This window comes from Habropoda laboriosa, unplaced genomic scaffold, assembly GCF_001263275.1.
Source record: "Habropoda laboriosa isolate 0110345459 unplaced genomic scaffold, ASM126327v1 scaffold103, whole genome shotgun sequence".
Taxonomy (NCBI): Eukaryota; Metazoa; Arthropoda; class Insecta; order Hymenoptera; family Apidae; genus Habropoda; species Habropoda laboriosa.
In genome coordinates, this window is record NW_017100197.1 from 1 (window position 1) to 19,314 (window position 19,314).

The window sequence follows — 19,314 nt, forward strand, 5'->3', positions numbered from 1 at the left end:
AAATCAAGGTGTGATTAAACTCGCGTACCGGTTCGGCACTTAAGCATCGAACATTACGCGACCGGAACAGTGTCAGAATCTGTACTGTAAAACTTAAATCCTAGAACAAGAGGTTAGAAAAAAAACAACAAAAGGGACAGAGTTATGTAATTAATACGTTCAAGTAAGAATTTGCGTCTCTCTGATATGTAATAAATTCAGTGAAAGTTTATAGAAAACTGAACCTATCTGACCGCGTAAAAATGTACCGCGTAAATAGAGGTATAATTTAGCGCGTAAAAAAAGCTCGCATATAAAAGCTTGCACAATAACAAGTCTCCTCGTTTTTCACTTCTACTGAAATTTTTACTTTTTGATACTTCGAAAGGGTTGTGGTTTGGAACTTTCTCCAATTGTAGCTAATTCTAGGAAATTAACAAAACGTTAACGCGTTTAGTCGTGTGCGTAGCCGACAGTAACTGAAAAACAGGTTCCAAGCCTGTCTAACGCCCGAGATCAGGCTCGATAGAAAAAGCACACGCGTGTGAACGCTCGACTATGGACGCGGATTTCATCCACTCGGCCTGGGCGAGATACGATTCACGCGGTGTCTGGAGATTTTTCGCCCTCCAGACACCTTTTCAAGGTGTGTGCCACTCATTTCGCGATTCTAGTTTACCCTCGGCTTGTTCGCGCTCTCGCCGCCGCATCGATCTCGCTGCTTTAAAGACGATCGTCGCGTACAACGTTTCAAAGCAGACGGGGTGCCAGTAGTTGTTCGTCACAATTTTTCAAGCGTATGCTGGATTTGCAAACTTGGATTACGTATTCACGATATTAAGACCCGTGTTAATGTTTCATTTAGTTTTCTGCTTAACCCATGCTAATACTAATACTAATTTTTTGTGACACTAATTGTAATGATAACTGTAATGATAATTGTTTGTTTGTAATTGTAATAAAAGTAATATTTGTGTTTTCTTTATCTACTTTATTAGCATTAAAATTGTAAGAATTGTTTATTCGAAGATCATAGCAAATTAATAAGTATGTAGTTATTGAATGTACTGATACTTTTAAAGTGTAAATAAGAAAAGAAGAGTACATATAATACACGAAACAAACTTACAATTAAGGCACTGTATTCTCCATGTTAATGTTCTAGGTTTAAATGAATTTTTTATTCAGATCTGATAGACAATTGTAAGATTAGTTGTTTTGAATTATGCATTCATGATATTAAGATTTATACTATCGTTTTAATTTTTAGTCAGGTGTTCTTGAGTGAATTCTTAACGAAGGACTGATATACTTACCTGAAAAACTTATTCACAAAGAGAAAGCGAGATTCGTGGATTTTAGGTACAAGAGAGATATATTATCAGGTTAGAGTGCGAATTTTAATTTGTAATCAGTGTTTCAACTTTGTTGTAAGGAATGTTTTAATAATAGAAAAAATAAGAAGAAATATGGAGTGCTTTCATTAGAGAATTTTAGGTGCCAGGCGTGTGCCTTATTTTGAGATTCGCACAATTTCCCCATTCGTTATCAATCGAGGACTCAACGAAGGTATCGAGTAAGAGGGTGGGCACGTAGCAGACGTGTTTCATTGGAAAAATGCTTGGAACGCGTGTCTGCCGGCTTCTAAAACACAGGAAGCGGCGCTAGAGAGCCGTTCAACGATTTCGACAGACCTATTACTAGTGATGGGATTAAGCATATCGCAAGCAGCATAAGAATCAAGTTGAATACGTTTAAAATTTTTTATGTTTACGTCGAAAAATATTATTATGAGATGCTGCGAAAATCTTGTTCAATGACAAATGCAAAGCAAAAATTTTACACTTTTGTTTATAGCTAAAATTTCATTGAGTTCTTCTTTTAATACAACGAATTTTATGTAACGACGGCTCTGTAAAAGTTTCGTGAGTTTGTATGAAATCAAATTTGTGAAACGTGGAATGTTTTAAGTATATTGGTTATTATACTCTTTCTTGAATATTTAATGTCCTTCTTTCATGTATGACTGTTAATGCCCGTGGTTGTGGCCGATAAACTTTCGAGCCTTGTAGATGTTTGCACGATGTTGTGCCGTCTAGATACTGGTTCGAAGGACCGCCCAAATGATTGGAACTTGTAAAAACTGATCTATGGTATCGCGTGGTGTGAGCTGGTTGTTCCTTGGTTCTCCTTGTTCGTGGTGGTTGAACGACTACTCGACGACTCACTCTCCGACGTCGCGTCTCGGACGTCCGTGAGAGGGATTTTCGTTGGGACACGCTGATTAGTTAATGGTTAACGATTGCATTTGTCAATCAGCGTGTCTAATGTCGTCTTTACCGCCCTTCCAGTGCGCCCTTAGCGCGCTGTTATCTTGTAAGGGCGGGAGATGGTCGCGAGGGGTGGGCGGAAGGTCCCAAAAATCTGGAATTTCCTCCGGGTGACTAATCGGCGAGCGGACCGTTACATACAGATGCGCCGTTCGGAAATTCGTGGTTTATGGTATGTTCGTAGGCTATTGAGCGCGAGGGACACAAATGACTAAAAATCTAGCAAAGCAATTCTAGTGACCCTCGCAGGATGTAATTAGACCCGTGCAAGCAATAAACGAAAATCCTGAACTCAAAAATAACCGTTCCCGGTCGATCGTGCCATAAACCGTTTCTACAGAAAACCTAACAATGACATTTTACTTTGAGAAGAGCTGAAATTAACCAGTTAACTGAGGAAGATCTTGTTTCATGTTTCATTGTTTACTTTGGGAAGAGTTAAAATTAACCTGATAACTGGGGAAGACGAACTAACTCGTCATTGGTTAACCAATACTTAGAACACAATAGTTTATTGAAGGACATATTCATTTTTAATTGTACTATGTATATGTATTAAAGTGGTACCTATTCTTATTTTAAGGCCCCAAAAATAGGCAATATTCGTGACTTTTTGTTAATAGAAACAAACACTGTATAACTTGAATCCTTTTACAATGCGCTATGAGTTTTCATGTATAATGAAATTTGGCTAAAAAAAAGCAATGCATCTGAAGTAATAACGGTTTGATCTAGGCCGGATAGAATTGACGTTCAGTAACGGTGAGCACGATTTCGTCCTTCGTATCCATATGAAATGAAAAACGGAGTTATTTTTGTATTCAGAAAGGCTTTCTTTATCGTCCCTACTATAGAATCATTGACATCTGGTAACAAAAAATACAGACAAAGCGATAAACAAAGCAGTTCATTTTTTTACGAATCTTTCAATTTCAATCTATCAAAAAAATTAAAAATTTTCATAAATTTTTACAATTCTCGTATGGGCGATAAAGAATACATTCACAAATCGAATGCACTTTATTTTATTCAAATCGAACAATTAAATTTCGAGATATGCTCACGGTTTGAAAAAACGTAGCTTTGAGAAAAACGCGCTTAAAGTTTTTGGTAGAGTTTTTATCGTGATAACAATAAAATTTTCTGATGTACATTTAATCGGCAATTCCTAGTTCATAAAGAAATCCTTACTTCTGTTCCAACATCTCTTTCTGCTTTGATCGTTCCAATTTTTTGGAAGTACTACCCTTTTGGAGGCCTCGGATGCTCGGTGCTTAAACCGGTCGATCCGCTCTTGTTTTCTTCGTAAAACGTATGAATTATGTTTACGAGAGGTTTGAACCCGCCATTAAAAATACAAATCGACAGCTGAGTTGCGATTTCAGCAGTATTTATCCCCAAACAAAGATGCTTCGGAGAGAAAATCCAAATCAACAAATTCAAACTTTCATTATTATTCTACGTATTGCATTCCAAACGTCTCACCAACAATTCATTACATGACAAATCCTCATAAATGGGTTTAATAATTTTGAAAACTTCTTCTGAAAGTGCTTTTTCATGACGAAAATGTTTCGATCTCCCAGCAGATTTCGCTCGACCGCCGCGCGCGCTTGTTTTCAAACCTTTGTAACTTCTGTACTTTTTAAGATTTCTAGAAAATTCTTCCACGTACTTTCTCTAGAAAAATCGTAGAAATTTAATACGTCAACAAAAATTGATTTTTTGGTCTCAAGACATGAAAATACCACTTGAAACATAAAACATATCAAGATTCTTATTTGCAAGTAGCAAACTAGTGTAACTGGTTACAATTTTAGTTCATTTTTAATTATAAATTAGAGATTCAATTTGTTTGAGAGGTGGAATAAGTTAATAGGTTACAATAAGTTTAAGAATTTTTGCACTTAAAGCAGAAAAATTCTGGTCTGTTCCACATTTCAAATGAATCTTTTGTGAGGCTGTAATGCATATTACATTTTACGATGTAACTACTACATATTCCTTTTTACGATACATACAACCACTGTTATTTTAAGTTGAATATCCTTTATTATTTGAAGTACAATCCATTTTACCACTAAAAACATGTATCAATGTATTATATGAATTACTACAAAAAACATTCGTATTCAAATTGACTTATTTCAACCGGCCTTTGCTAATTAAGATATTTATTTTTATGATATGTAATAACTATTGTTCAATTACACAGAATATACATTACACTACACGAACGCTGACTATATCAAACGTTTTATTACTTTTTACATCTTTGCCTCGACAATTGATTTTCTACGATTCAATACACGATCATCCTCATCTTGAAAAAAGAGAATTTGAGGAACGCTGCGGAAACCTTATTTCCGGCACAAAAACGCATTAAAATAAAACAAAATATGAAAATCACAAATCATGTACTTCAATAATATTTTTTAACCTTCTTTCGCTCGTTACGATAGATCTATGTTAATTGTAATCATTCTATTTCCGAGCTTCGGTTTTTGTCTGCATTTGTATTTGCTCCAATTAGTGATTTTCTTATTTTACAAATATAGACAGTCAAATTCCAAATTCCACATTCATTTTTCAGTTCATATTTTCAAATTAAAAATTGAAATTTAATCCTCCGCCAACTACTGTAGATAAATTAATCTAATATCCCACTTACGTGAAAGTGTACACGTTACACGATTATCTCAATGTTTCAGCGCTCGTCTCGCCAAACATCCATCCTGTTAAACGAAACGACACCCGATTGATCGACGCAAGCGGATACGTATCGAACTTGATCCCATCGCTACCTATTACCGATATTAATCGCCCTCGCGGGGGAATAAAGCCTGCAGATAGATCGAGATCGTTCCCGGGCCCCAGCGACGTTTCCCGCAATTAATCGGGGGCAAGTTCGTAAGAGTACTTGCACGATCCCGGAGAACGAGTGGCTTTCGTCCGCAGCGCGCAGGTTAACGTCAGTGCTGCTAGTTTCTAGCTCCGTGGCTCGTTCTTCAGCGCCAAAATACCGCTTACGTCACCGAGCATTGTTCGCTGGAATTCTCGGCCGGCGCATAATTTCCCGTGTTTGCCCACCACCGTGTCCTTTTCCTTGAAACGCAATGCTTTTCGACCCACCCCTCGGACTCCTGTCGCTTGTGAACTGTCCCTTGTGGAAACACCACGATTCTCCTGCGGAATTTTTATCGATGTTACACAAATATCAGAAGGTGACTTTTCGTGTTTTACGATGATTTTCAAGTATCCGAACACTTGATAGATGTGTACTAACCGTATATAAATGTTACTTAAATGTATAAAATAATAACTAAAGGCGATTTTTTCTACTTTCTTGTGGAATGTACAAGTTGTAAATTAAAAATGATTGATTTAAAAACTTGCCAATAATGCATTAAAGTTAAATACGCAATTCGTTGACGTGTCCTCTGCGGTTGAGGATTACTACTCGAACTAATTGTAGTAGTCTTTGTTATTGCCCGTGGTTGTGGCGATGAACTTTCGAGCTTTGTGGATGTTTGCATGATGTTGTGCCGTCTAGATACTGGTTCGAAGGACCACCCAAATGATTGGGACTGTGTGAAAAACTGATCTATGTCTAACGCGTGATGGGAGCTGGTTGCTCCTTGTTCGTGGTGGTTGAACGACTACTCGACTTCAACTCTCCGACGTCGCGTCTCGGACGTCCGTGAGAGGGATTTTCGTTAGGACACGCTGATTGGTTAATGGTTAACGATTGCATTTGCCAATCAGCGTGTCTAATATCGTGACTCAACTCTCCGACGTCGCGTCTCGGACGTCCGTGAGAGGGACTTTTATTGGGACACGCTGATTGGTCAATGGTTAACGATTGCATTTGTCAATCGGCGTGTCTAATATCGTCTTTACCGCCCTTCCAGTGCGCCCTTAGCGCGCTGTCACCTTGGAAGGGCGGGAGACGGTCGCGAGGGGTGGGCGGAAGGTCCCAAAAATCTGGAATTTCTTCCGGGTGACTAATCGGCAAGCGGACCGTTACATATTCGTGATTTATGGTATGTTCGTAGGCTATTGAGCGCGAGGGACACAAATTACTAAAAATCTAGCAAAGCAATTCTAGTGACCCTCGTAGGATGTAATTAGACCCGTGCAAGCAATAAACGAAAATCCTGAACTCAAAAATAACCGTTCCCGGCCGATCGTGCCATAAACCGTTTCTACAGAAAACCTAACAGTCTTTCGATCAGATTTTCAATGGTCTAATATCCTTCCACGCTTCTTAAGTTGTGTACCCACCAGCGAACAGTTCACGAACACTATTCACAAACAATGCTCGCAAGCAGTTCGCAAACTTTTTATAAACAGTATTCAGCCTTTCGCGAACATTGCTTGTGTAACAACTTCACGAACAATTTCCGAATATTTATAAATATTCTGTTGCACCAGCTTATCAGTTTCTTGAGAGGAATTAGTTCGTTGGTTGTGTTCGCTGTGCACTTGCGACTCATTAAAGAACAAAACTTGTAAACAAATATCGATAAGATTAATTTCAATTTGTAGAAAATTATGAGTACGCTAGATCAGTTGTTAGCTTGTGCTAGTTTTGTGGTTATTCGTCTACTAACTTAAAATAAGAAACATAAATGACATTGATGGTGGTAGAGAAAATTGTTTTAAAATCTCTTGTTTGCCAACGTGATCCATCGATAGGTCATTCGAAATGATGGCAAAAGAGATTGAAAAGAGAGATCATCACATTTTCAGATTACGTACTAAGAAATTATGTGTTAATAATAATACACACTTCGGTTATAAGAAACGCTGGCAATAGCGAGCGTTTCGTGAATTTCGCTGCCGTCTTGAACGTGTTAAGAGTGGAGGATCAAAGTGACTTCAGAAACTTTTATCGAATGTCAGCTAGTGAATTTGCCAACATATTAACATTAATAGGACCGACTATAGCAAAACGGGATACAAATTACAGATCCGCTATTCCAATACATGAACGTTTGGTTATAACTATGCGTATTTTAGCTGCAGGCGATTCTTTTAATAGCCTAATGTACCTTTTTAGAGTTTCGAGACAGATTATATCTCGAATAATGCTTGACAGTTGTCTAGCTTTGAATTAAGCACTTCGCATGTATATACAGGTAGAAACATTATTATTTATACAATTGTATTCCTCGATTTATTTTCACTTTCAATTTCTTTCAGCTGTCTTTTAGGTGCCATGCCAATTCCCGAAGCTTGGTATAAAATAGCTACCGAGTTTGACGATAACTGGAACTTCCCCAAATGTATTGGAGCAATACATAGATGGGAAACATAATTGTACATGCTCCGATATACAGTGACTCAGAGTACTATAATTATAAAGGCTCTTATAGCATTCTATTATTTGAAATTGTTGATGCTAACTATTCTTTTATATAGGGGAGAGTCGTGCAGTACCGGCCAAAGCTAGATCTCGCTTATACTGTTAGTTGACTGCACTCAGATGGATAAACAAATAAATACTATAGCCCTGAGCAACGTATTTCGGCGACGTTCTTTTTTCTTCAGTATTACCAGAGTTCTAAGACGTTTAACGTTTACGCTGGTGTTCCGTACGACAAAAGTTATTTTTCATAGCTGCAATGGTTGGGCTCACGTGGAGTGTACGGATCAAGAAAATATCGATCACTTTACCTGTGATATTTGTAGACGTGCCTAAATAAAAGTTTTATTCTATATTTAAATGATTTTTACTAACGTTATTTATTACTTATACCTTCAAATCTACTAACTAAGTAGCTGGCCGGTACTGCACGACAATTTTTCGTTCGCTGCAAATTACAACTTTTTCATTTCTACGAATTATTTATTTTTATGAGAAAATTTAAGAAAAACCATTTGTCCCCTTTTATTAAGCACCCTTTGTACTACAAATGACTTTTTCGAAATTTCATTTTTACCAACATTAGTCCAAGTTATAGTACAAAAACTTAGAGTGGCCGGTACTGCACGACTCTCCCCTATATGTAGAGATTATGAAAAATTCAGAGGCCGATCTGAAAACAAGTTTTAATAGCGCCTACGAAGAGTGTTTTCAAAAGTAGAAAAGACGTTATCACCGATGTGTAGTTACGATGTGGGAATATTAAAATTTAGAATAATTTTCTATTAACTGCAAATTACAAACGTCTTTATTTTTGCCGTTAGTACAGACGTGTAGTCTCTCAGGCTACTTTGCAATTTTATTTAAAGGTAATATAATTGTTTCGACGCGATTCTTTAACTTTATTATTTTTAGTGTATCGCGTCTCACACGCCAAATTAATCTTGTGTGAATGTCGTTAATGTTTAAGTATACATGTGTTTAAGAATATGGGTGAGTGAAGGTAGGGACTCGGGCCGGTTTATGACCCGCAGACCTCTCGGTCTGCGGAGGAACCCGGTCGCAACGCCTGACTCCCCCACGCGCTAAGTGCTGGGTCAGGTAAGGACCCAGCCACGTGCTCGCGCGACGCGGTCCTTGCCGGGTAGAAACCCCCAACTTGCGCCAGGGTTTCCCAAAGGCAAGTGAAGGGCGTCAAAGCCGGCATATAAGGACGCGTTAGGAGCACTGCGGGCAGAAACATAAGAAATATAAGAATTGTAAGAATTGCAGGAGAGTAGATTGAACCGCGTAGTCAACGACGAAATCAATATAGTTTTTTTTAAATTATCGAACGAAGCACTGTTTAAACTGAAAACCCTTACATGTGTAAGTATGAACTATGTGTAACGTGAACTGTTGTACTGATCTCTTGGGAATTTTTGTGGACATTGAGGTGAGTTGGGCCCTTCTTGCAGCTTTATCTTAAAACTATGATGAGGTGGTGGCCTGGTCGTCCGTGTCATAAAATCAAACTCATAACGGTTACGTTTGCGTCGCAACAATAATATTTTGTTTAATGATATATATTGGCTTGTTAAGGTTTTTCACAATATTTTATAAAAACGATATGTTCATAATATTACAAAAGAAATTAGTAGTTTGTTTTGATAGTGTTGTATGTAGACGCGCCCGAGCGGTGAACGACTATTTTGGCAACGAGTAACCGATCAGCGAAGTTACATAAATTTTGATGTTGTCTTACCAATTGAATAAGAAGTTGAGTCCGTGATTGTCTAGTACCATACGGGTCCTTGGTTTTGCAGTCATCAAATCAAAGTTCGAAGCGAATAATAAAGAATGGGAACAGGTTTTATTTAAAATATAATTCACACTGTCGCGTCGCGTTCTTTTGCGATGTTCAACAGGAAGCTCGCGGTCGCGACTGTTACCCGCCCTTACCAATTGAATAAGAAGTTGAGTCCGTGATTGTCTAGTACCATACGGGTCCTTGGTTTTGCAGTCGTCAAATGAAAGTTCGAAGCGAATAATAAAGAATGGGAACAGGTTTTATTAAAAATATAATTCACACTGTCGCGTCGAGTTCTTTTGCGATGTTCAACAGGAAGCTCTCGGTCGCGACTGTTACCCGCCAAATTAATCTTGGGTAAGTAGTTCAAAATCTATTTTGCTCGAACGTTAGCAAAACGTAGAGTGCGTCACGAACGATTGACGACTTTGTTCCAAAGACTCGGATTATACTTGAACGGCTGGAGAGAGTATCTTGTTCACACGAGAGAATCTTTCGAATGTGTTGTGTCTCCTCGAACGGTTGGAGATCTAGTGGTGTTCGCTCGATGGAATCCTCGGTGACTCCCCCGCCAAGTGCAAGAAGGCACGCTGATTGGTTTTTCACGTACGCACAAATTACCAATCAACGTGCCCCTTTAGCGTCACTCACCCTTCCATTGCGCTCTTAGCGCACTTTTCCTTGGAAGGAGTGGGGCGATACCTGCGGGTGCGTGGAATCTTCGCTGTCCTTCGGTGACGCGTCGGAAATTCCCGCCAGGTCAACCCTCGGCCGAGAGTGCCGTTATACGCGCGTGTGGATTGATCTTTCAGGAATACCTGGTTTATGACACGTCTTCGGTTATTGAGGACGCAGAATAGACGAAATTCTAAAGGCATTGTTCTGTAAGAAATTACTTATTTTTTCGCGGAGCTACGCAGCGTCTTTGTTCTCAAAAATAACCTTCTCGTGCGAGCGTGCCATAAACCCGGTCAACGAAGACCCCATGCGTTCCGTACCTGCGCGACGGAACACACACCTTGTTTTAATTAATGTCTGATATATTGTCAAAAGAATATAGAATGAAGAATATATTCTCAATGAAGAATAACGTGTAACAAAATCAACAAAATAAAAGTTGCAAACTATAATATTTCGCTTACAGGCGTTGGATATTTTGCTTACTGTTATTACAACATCTGGCACATACGGAATTTAGAATTTAGCAATGATAATTCAACAAAGGTTTCGCATAACGACTACACATCTAAATTATCATTACCGTGACTGAACAGTACTGTCTTCAAGAAAATGAATAATGAAATTTAAGATAACTCACCAAAAGTGTGCATTAACCCCCTTAACGCGCACAGTCGAGTTAATTCCAGCGGACGATAATAGCAGAAATGTGCACACTCGAGTTAACTCGGCGAGTCTTATTGAAAGGTTGATACAATATTATCATAACGATAAACTCGTAAAGAAATCAGGTTAGCCAAAAAGTACTGGGGTATTACAGTTAACAGAAAGACATTCTTCCGCTTTTGTTCGGTTACTATAATAGTATAGCGTTTACTAACCAGATTCGTTCTTCGCCGTGGTATTGTCACACTGGTTTGCATTGCCAGGATCCGTCCCATTTTACAGTCACCTGTACAATTAAAATATTATAGTAATTTTCTATTCGCTGACAGACGCTGTACATGTACAATATTCCAAATTTATGATAAAATATTATATGGGAAATTTAATGGGAAATTTTTCATACGGTACTTGGCACTTTTAAAACGTATACCGAGTATCAGGTTATATTAGCAAGTTTTAAGGAACGATACGACTTGTCGCATATCTAAATTATTCTGTTATTGGATCACGTTAATTCCAAAGAAGGAATGCGTTATATTAACACTCCTCCGCGATGCCTAAACAAAGGGATTCATTTTTTTATACATCAAAGGTGAGTATGCGATCGATTAGAGAGTTCCAACGACGCTTTGCATTATCAAATCGCATTCTCGCCGATGAACAATTATGAAAGCGCAAAGAAAAGAATTTTGCTCGGAACGTAACAATAGCAAGTCGTAATGAATTGTATTGTAAAAGAATTTTAATGAGTCAAAAGAAAAAAACCTTTATAAAGATAACACTGAATATAATGAGAATAATAAAATGAAAAATTCAATTTTCCATCTAGTCTACTTCAGCATAATCTTTACATACTTTGATAGCTAAGATTTTGTCACAGTCCTCTTCCGAATCACTCACATTTTCATCCAGCCAAATATTACAAGCATCTTCAAAGTTCGAATGATGAACCGATGTAGCATTGTTTTTCAATGGTCCTAGATGGGTGTTTCTTTCAGGATACAAAATGGTCAGGTAAAAACGGACCACTCGTCTCAGAGGTGACTGACTACATATTTAGTAATGATTTTGTTAAACAACTGAATGTCAAATTCTGCCAAAATAGCGTGCCGCCTACTCTCTATTGAAGGTACTCAAATGTCGAAGCTTTTAAAAGCCCTTGTTAGATGTGTGGTCTGTATAAGTGTTAACACAGTTTCACAACGCTAGTCCGCATATTTTTTTATGAGACCTCGTACGTGCAACATTCTGTCATTTCAAAGCACACTAAGAACCTTCAACATTCGTTTTCCCAACGTGTTAATTACATCGTACTCTCTTTTTCCGTGTCTCCGTTTACATTCCGTCACTGCAGCATCCGATGGACCAGTGCGTTGCGTGTGCTTTCAATTGCGATTACGAATTCGCCGTTTTCTACTTTGACCGTCGTCCTCCTTTGATCCGACCGGTGCAGCTACAAAGTACGCTTCCGGTAATACGTATCCGACTCTTTCGAAATCCGAGTGGCGAGGACAGTCGTTGAAAGGCCAGGCGAGAGTGCGTCTCGTCTTTCGGATTTAACATGCAGACGTGAAAACGTGTTTCCAATCTTGCGGCGTTGGCGATGCCAAAACAAGCTACTTAAGGTTTTTCCATCAGCTTGATCTTCTGTCGAGATGGTGTCGAGAAATTTTTCGCGATAACGCTGCAACCGAATATATTTCGTTAATTGATCGGTGAAACTTCAAGAGGTCGTCATTTTTTCAGTTTATCGGCTCATTAGTTGTTCTTTTTTTTTTTAGCGAATATTGCTTTACTTCTGGTATTTTGAATTCCTTTCGTCATAAGATATTATTATCTAAAAATAAGGGATTTTCTGTTAGTATTTTACGGAAGAATGTTTGAAGAAAAGTAGTACAATTTTTAGAGCATTGAAATGTAACAGACATATATTTTTTTTATTTTTGCTATTAGTACATTTCTCGGAGAAAATTGTAATATTACTGTTAAAATGCATAACGTCACGGAGTAGATCAATGCGTGATAGATAAAAAAGAAGAATTTAAATTTTAAGAATTTATTAAGCATGAAACCATCCTCCCCCTTTTTGAGAGAGAAAATCTAATAAGTATTATCAGCAGTAAAATGTTATGTTATATTAACTTTTTCTGTTTTCTAAATATAGAAAAATTGACGTACAATGTCACGGCTCATCGAAGAAACTTAATATCAATTTATACAAAATGAAAAGTTTTCGTTCTTAAGGGGGGAGACTAGTGCAACTGGTCGAAAAAAAGTTTTTATTCTTTTTCTAAATAAATCAATAGTAATACACTTGGAAAATATGTCCGTGAAGTTGTAAACTGAGATTTAAAGCATTAACCAGTCTACAACCGATTTTAATTTACACGAATTTTTGCCGACACTTTTCTCGCGAGATTTAGGTTCAATTTAGTGAAAAATTCGACGACAGAAATAGAAGGACCTGTAAAAACGACATTGTTTGCTATTAGAAAATGTTTCTTACCGCACAGATTCCAGTCACGACCCTGTTACCTCCCTTATTCTCAAGTTGAACACGTTCCCTGTCACCGAAGCAACCGACAATTTACGCAGAAGACAACTTCCGCAAACAGAAACTTAAATTCTCCCCTGAAAAATCTGTTGTACCTACCTGGGAGATTGAACGAATAATCTGGAAATTGAATTTTATTCCGCGTCCGCAAACACCGTTCGATCAATAATAACAACAATTTGTGATTCAATTATTAATGAACTTATAGTTCAGCGTTATCCCTGGAAAATGGCATTACTTCAATTTAGAATATTCATACATTTGACGGTGTTGTATTTTAGTACGATTTTATGATATTTGCACACCATTAACAACACGATATATCGCCGAGCAGATTCATGTCCGCGCTACTTGTTTGCAGACCTTTCTATTTTCTGTTTACAATGTTAACGAAAACTACAATTTTTGCCATTTCGTGAAAGTTCCATGAGAAAAACTCCGGAAGAAAATAGTATTCCAGTTTGTTTCTTCGTGATAATCTGAAATTTGTTCGACTTCGTTTTGTATATAATTTAACACGCAATTAATTTTACTCTTCAAGTGAAGGAGAATGTTTGGAAACATAATAATCCTTAATTAATGTGCGTAGCTTTCCGTTGTTACAGCGTTACTCAATCGAAGCAGCGATTATTAATTTTTAATTTAAAGCACGGCGAACAAATGTTCTGTTAGAAACGTCGATAACCACTTTTGTTTCGTTCTTCCTTACGCACTGACACACGAATATAATTGTAAATCGTTCAATTAATTCAATTGTACTGTTCTAGCCGTTTTCATCTTTGAAATTACCATTTTCCCACATATATTTCCGAAGTGCATACCGCACTCTGATTGCGGACTGAATTTATATCTCGTCTATTAACCTTTTATATCAGTTCGTTCCCGTGCAACCGCCTCGTTTTTACCGTTTTCCGAACATTGATAAAATTTTCAAGGAATCCCCTGTGGAGGGCTCACAGAAGGTCACGTATGAAGTTGAAACGAAATTGGTTCAATCGTTGACCTGTCAGAAGTCAGAAGCGTCCGGGAGAGGAGAGAAGCAGTTTATTTAAAAAATTTCGTAACTTCGTTTTATCTGGATTAAACGTTTTTCAAAAGGTACCGTTCGTTTCGAGAAAATTGTGAGATCAACTCGGGTATCACTCGAACTGCGTATAAGAACAACGTAAGGGTAAAGCTTGAGTAGATTGTTTTAACGGAAGCTTTTTAAAACTAATTTGTTTAACTTTAAATGACTAAAGAACTTCAATTGAATTCACTGTTCAAAGCTTTACGCATCTAATCATTACAAACACCAAATATTTGCTTGTCCGTTATTCCACGTGATTACGAATTTAACGCTAAAATTATTCATAGAAATACCGTCGTGCATTGAGAACGACCGATTGCGTAGGCCTCTAGACTGGGATTATATGTACACGTCCTGGACGTTTGAAGATAAATTACTCATTAAACATTATTCGAACTACCAAATTTTTAACCATCGCATGTGCTACGAATTTTCACAAAATTTAGGAAATTGCCTTCAAGTGCAATTTCGTCATATGAAATTTAATTAACGTACACCTCTAATAAAAATATATAAAGCACCTGTACCTCTAATAAACCGCTGGGATGAAATATGTAAGTAGGTACACTACTTTATATTTTGTGCAGAGAACCAATCGAAAGTTTCGATATGTTCATTTTATTTTTGTATTTAGTACATTATTTGCATGTAATTGTATTAACATTATTATATGCTATGTAGACTGGATTAAAAATTCAGAATTTATGTAGTAAAATAGGATAAACCATAGAATTCTTAGCATTAAAAATATCCATAGAAAAATAACTTTTGAGCCACGTGAAACAAAAAGCATACATACATATATTTAAACTATCTGCTTTTATTTAAATTCAACAGTCTAGAAAAAGTCCCGAAATAATTCTCTATACGAAACTGAACAAATCTAACTTTCAATGAATTCAGACTAAAAATAAAACTAATTACTAAACAGTGTTTCAATTTTATCGCTCTACTAGTTACTAATACACGAAACCTATGCATTACCATGTTCAGCACAAGTACACACAACTTAATTCCAAACAAATCGTAGTACGATTATTGGAATAATATTGAAATTCTAAAATACCTTTTTATATTTACTGATGTCTCCAGCAGAAACAGAAAATTGGTACTAAAATAGTTTATTAGAACTTCTCTGATAGGAGAAAGAAAGAAAAATATATTTTCGTAAATTTTTTCTCTACGACAAAACATTTTTTGATAAACATTCGTGAGTACAGACTGCAAAATATATCTCACAAATAAATGTTTCTCCCAATTTTCAAAAATTGCTATAAAGGGAGGAAAAATCGGTAATTGCTCAGCATTTCATTTGACTCCTTACGTACATAGGTTGACTAATGAATTTGCTGTTTTCTAGTTTGTTACAGTTCCTTCCCTGAAATCGCGATTATTGTCGTTCACATCTGGTTATTCTTCGTAAAAAAAAAAAGAAAAACAAATAAGATTCGTACTTAATATTTCTCTTTATCTCAATTCGTCTTCGAGTTATTCTAATTAATAGTTTTTCAACTCCCTACTTTTGAGGGTGACTTCACCTCCTAAATACGAATATTAGCAGTTAAAAAACGTACATATCCAGGTGAAAGCAAAATTTCTTGAAAATCGGCTTATATCAGTTGGGTGATGCATATTTTGGGTGTTGCTTTCCTTTAACTTGCTCCTAACTACTGTTTGATTATATACTTATAAGTTCAACTTTATGTCTGTTCGTTTCTAAGTTGTAACCATGGCTCTGGTAGCATTTACGAAGAAATAAATCAATATTTACGGATACGTTCGGAATGGACCTCGAAAAAATTTCCAGTTTAACCACCGAAATGGTTTTTCTGTTTGAATGTTCTGTATTGCGTACGGAGTATTGCCTTTGCATTTGTATGTTTTAGAAAGCTGAGACTCGTGCGTGTAGAAACGACCAGGTACGGGAATTCAAACGCTTTGAGAAAATTTATTAGTCGCATCGTTTCGAATCGTGGCTTTTCGTGATTCCGTTTGTTCTCGTTCCTTTGGGATCTACTCGAAGATACGAAAGGAACTCTATTTCTGAATGTCAGGGTAACAATGAATCTCTGATTTCTACAGACCACGCAGCTGGAATTGTGTTCACGAATTTTTTGTTTTAGGGAATTTCTTTAGTTTTATGAAAAGTGGGAAAGAATCTTTATTAGGTAGGGAGACTGGGGTAAAACCGAGACCTTAAGAATGAAATGACATAACTCTGGAATTAATATAATTAAAGAAAAATTGAAAATGTAGTTTATTAAAGCAATATTTTCATTAAACAATAGCTTATATTAAATTTTTACAGAAACAAGAAAATCTCCAAAATAACAACTTTATATAGATGTGCGAATTTACGGTTTTACCCCATGGCTTGAGTAAAACCGGATACAGTATCCAATACTATCTCCAACATCTATACCGTTCGAATTCGTTCAATTCTTTAGATCCCCAACAAGTGCAACCATCATGGGCCCACTCAGAAAAAAGTTTAGGTTTTCGAAATTCTGTCTTATGAAAAAATCAGCTGAGTAGAACATTTTTAAACAAGAGGAATTTCCACTGTATGGTCCTGGGCTGACAGATTAATTAAATGTATAACCATTTTCATGTAACTGGTATGAAAAATTTTAAACGCGTTTCTCTCGAAACCTTATTTCCTGAAATGGCTAACACAATATTTCAAGATCTAGTTGACTGATTGACTCTAAATTTGGCAACATCTTCGGTAGAAATATCAAAAAATTATGTATTTTCTGATTTTTTTCGCTGACAAAATACGAAAAAAAATGGAGAAAATCGATATTTAAATTTCAAAGTGCCCTCATTTTTTAAATTTTCAATATGGTTTCTGACCCTGATTCACACTCATACGAATTTTTAGATAATTTACTCGTTTTAGATAAGCAGAATGTCCGGAATCATGTCAGCCAGTAGGACACATTTTTTCCTTAAGGGACTGTATTAAATAAGTTATAATTCAGTCAATTTTCATTATCTTCACTTTAAAAAAGTGGTGAATATTTTTAAAACATAAATAAACATATGTGGAATAACTCGATACTAAAAAGTCTTATGGTTTCTTTGTAAAAAGTATCTCTAAGAGAACTTAAAAAATGACACTCTATGTAGGGGGGTATTCCCCTTAAGGGGGTATTCTCATTTGGAGACGTCATTTAATTATAAACCAAGAGACTTGAAATTTTTCATACACGTTTGGTCATGTTTCAGGAAAACAGTGTAATTTTTATGTTATTACCTTAATTATTATCATTATTATTTAAGTTAAGGACAAAAAATACTAGAACAATATGTCACCCTCTATACCCCACAACTTTCATCTGAAACATTTTTTTGTATCATTCGTAGTTTTCGAGATACTTCCGTGTTCTGAGATAAACAGGTCATACTTTACACTGCACCCAACCTTCATTCAATTTGGATGCACCAAGATTGCCATGTTGTGGTCCTTTTGTGATTACAAGGCATTTTGTTGGGGTCTAAAAGTACGGTTAAATTAAAAAATTCCGATGGATTATAAATAAAAAAAAGAACACAATTAAATAATATCTGAAATACTGTTTTAATAATCTTAATGGGGTGTCCCGTCTTGTTTTGCCCCAATATGCAATTTCATAAATATTACAGATTATTTATACGTTCATACGTTAATACAAGACAAATGGCATAATTCATACCAAAAAGTACTTGCTTAAACAATATCAGTAATTATGAAGTTTATAATTTGTTAAAAATTAGATCACAGCTCTCACAAACATGAAAAGTATCATAACCTTAGAAAGCACATGGTTATCGCGATTGCATTTTGTTTATGCACTAACTCATATTGTTAGGTTTTCTGTAGAAACGGTTTATGGCACGATCGACCATAAACGGTTATTTTTAAGTTCAGGATTTTCGGTTATTGCTTGCACGGGTCTAATTACATCCTGCGAGGGTCACTAGAATTGCTTTGCTAGATTTTTAGTAATTTGTGTCCCTCGCGCTCAATAGCCTACGAACATACCATAAACCACGAATTTCCGAACGGCACATCTGTATGTAACGGTCCGCTTGCCGATTAGTCACCCGGAGGAAATTCCAGATTTTTGGGACTTTCCGCCCACCCCTCGCGACCGTCTCCCACCCTTCCAAGGTGACAGCGCGCTAAGGGCGCACTGGAAGGGCGGTAAAGACGATATTAGACACGCTGATTGGCAAATGCAATCGTTACCCATTAACCAATCAACGTGTCCCAACAAAAATCCCTCTCACGGACGTCCGAGTAACGCGACGTCGGAGAGTAGAAGTCGAGTAGTCGTTCAACCACCACGAACAAGGAGCAACCAGCTCACACCACGCGATACCATAGATTAGTTTTTACAAGTCCCAATCATTTGGGTGGTCCTTCGAACCAGTATCTAGACGGCACAACATCGTGCAAACATCTACAAGGCTCGAAAGTTTTTCGCCACAATCACGGGCATTAACACACATGATGACAATGGATGGTTGCATTGATGCGAGAATATTTTAAACCGTTTCAAAAATAACAGTAGGTCTCGGTTTTACTCATGTATCCGGTTTTGGCCGGGTTTCCTCTCCCTGGAATTTCGTTTATGGATTCCTCGATATAGAAGATTAACAACGCGTATAACATGAACTTTTGCCTATTTAAATATTCTACTGTTTCAAGAGGTTTCGTTTCGTATTTTGAGCTAATTATCGTAATTTGTCTATTTTTTGGACAAAAATATTACAAAAATTTAATAAAAAGTTGTAACAGTACTGCATGTGCGTTTATAATTAACGTAATTAATTTCTCGTATATTTTATGTTATATTAAATGAATTTTAAAAATTGTATTAAAATAAAATAATT

At 36.7% G+C, this 19,314-nt stretch overlaps 1 protein-coding gene across 1 annotated transcript; it reads left to right on the forward strand.

Annotated features, from left to right (window-relative positions):
* The first annotated feature begins 7,207 nt into the window (after positions 1-7,207).
* On the forward strand, positions 7,208-7,733 carry LOC108570345. Its single transcript, XM_017932185.1, has 2 exons — positions 7,208-7,417; positions 7,617-7,733. Exons 1-2 carry the CDS (start codon positions 7,208-7,210, stop codon positions 7,731-7,733), a joined length of 327 nt encoding a protein of 108 aa, XP_017787674.1.
* Positions 7,734-19,314: the final 11,581 nt, after the last annotated feature.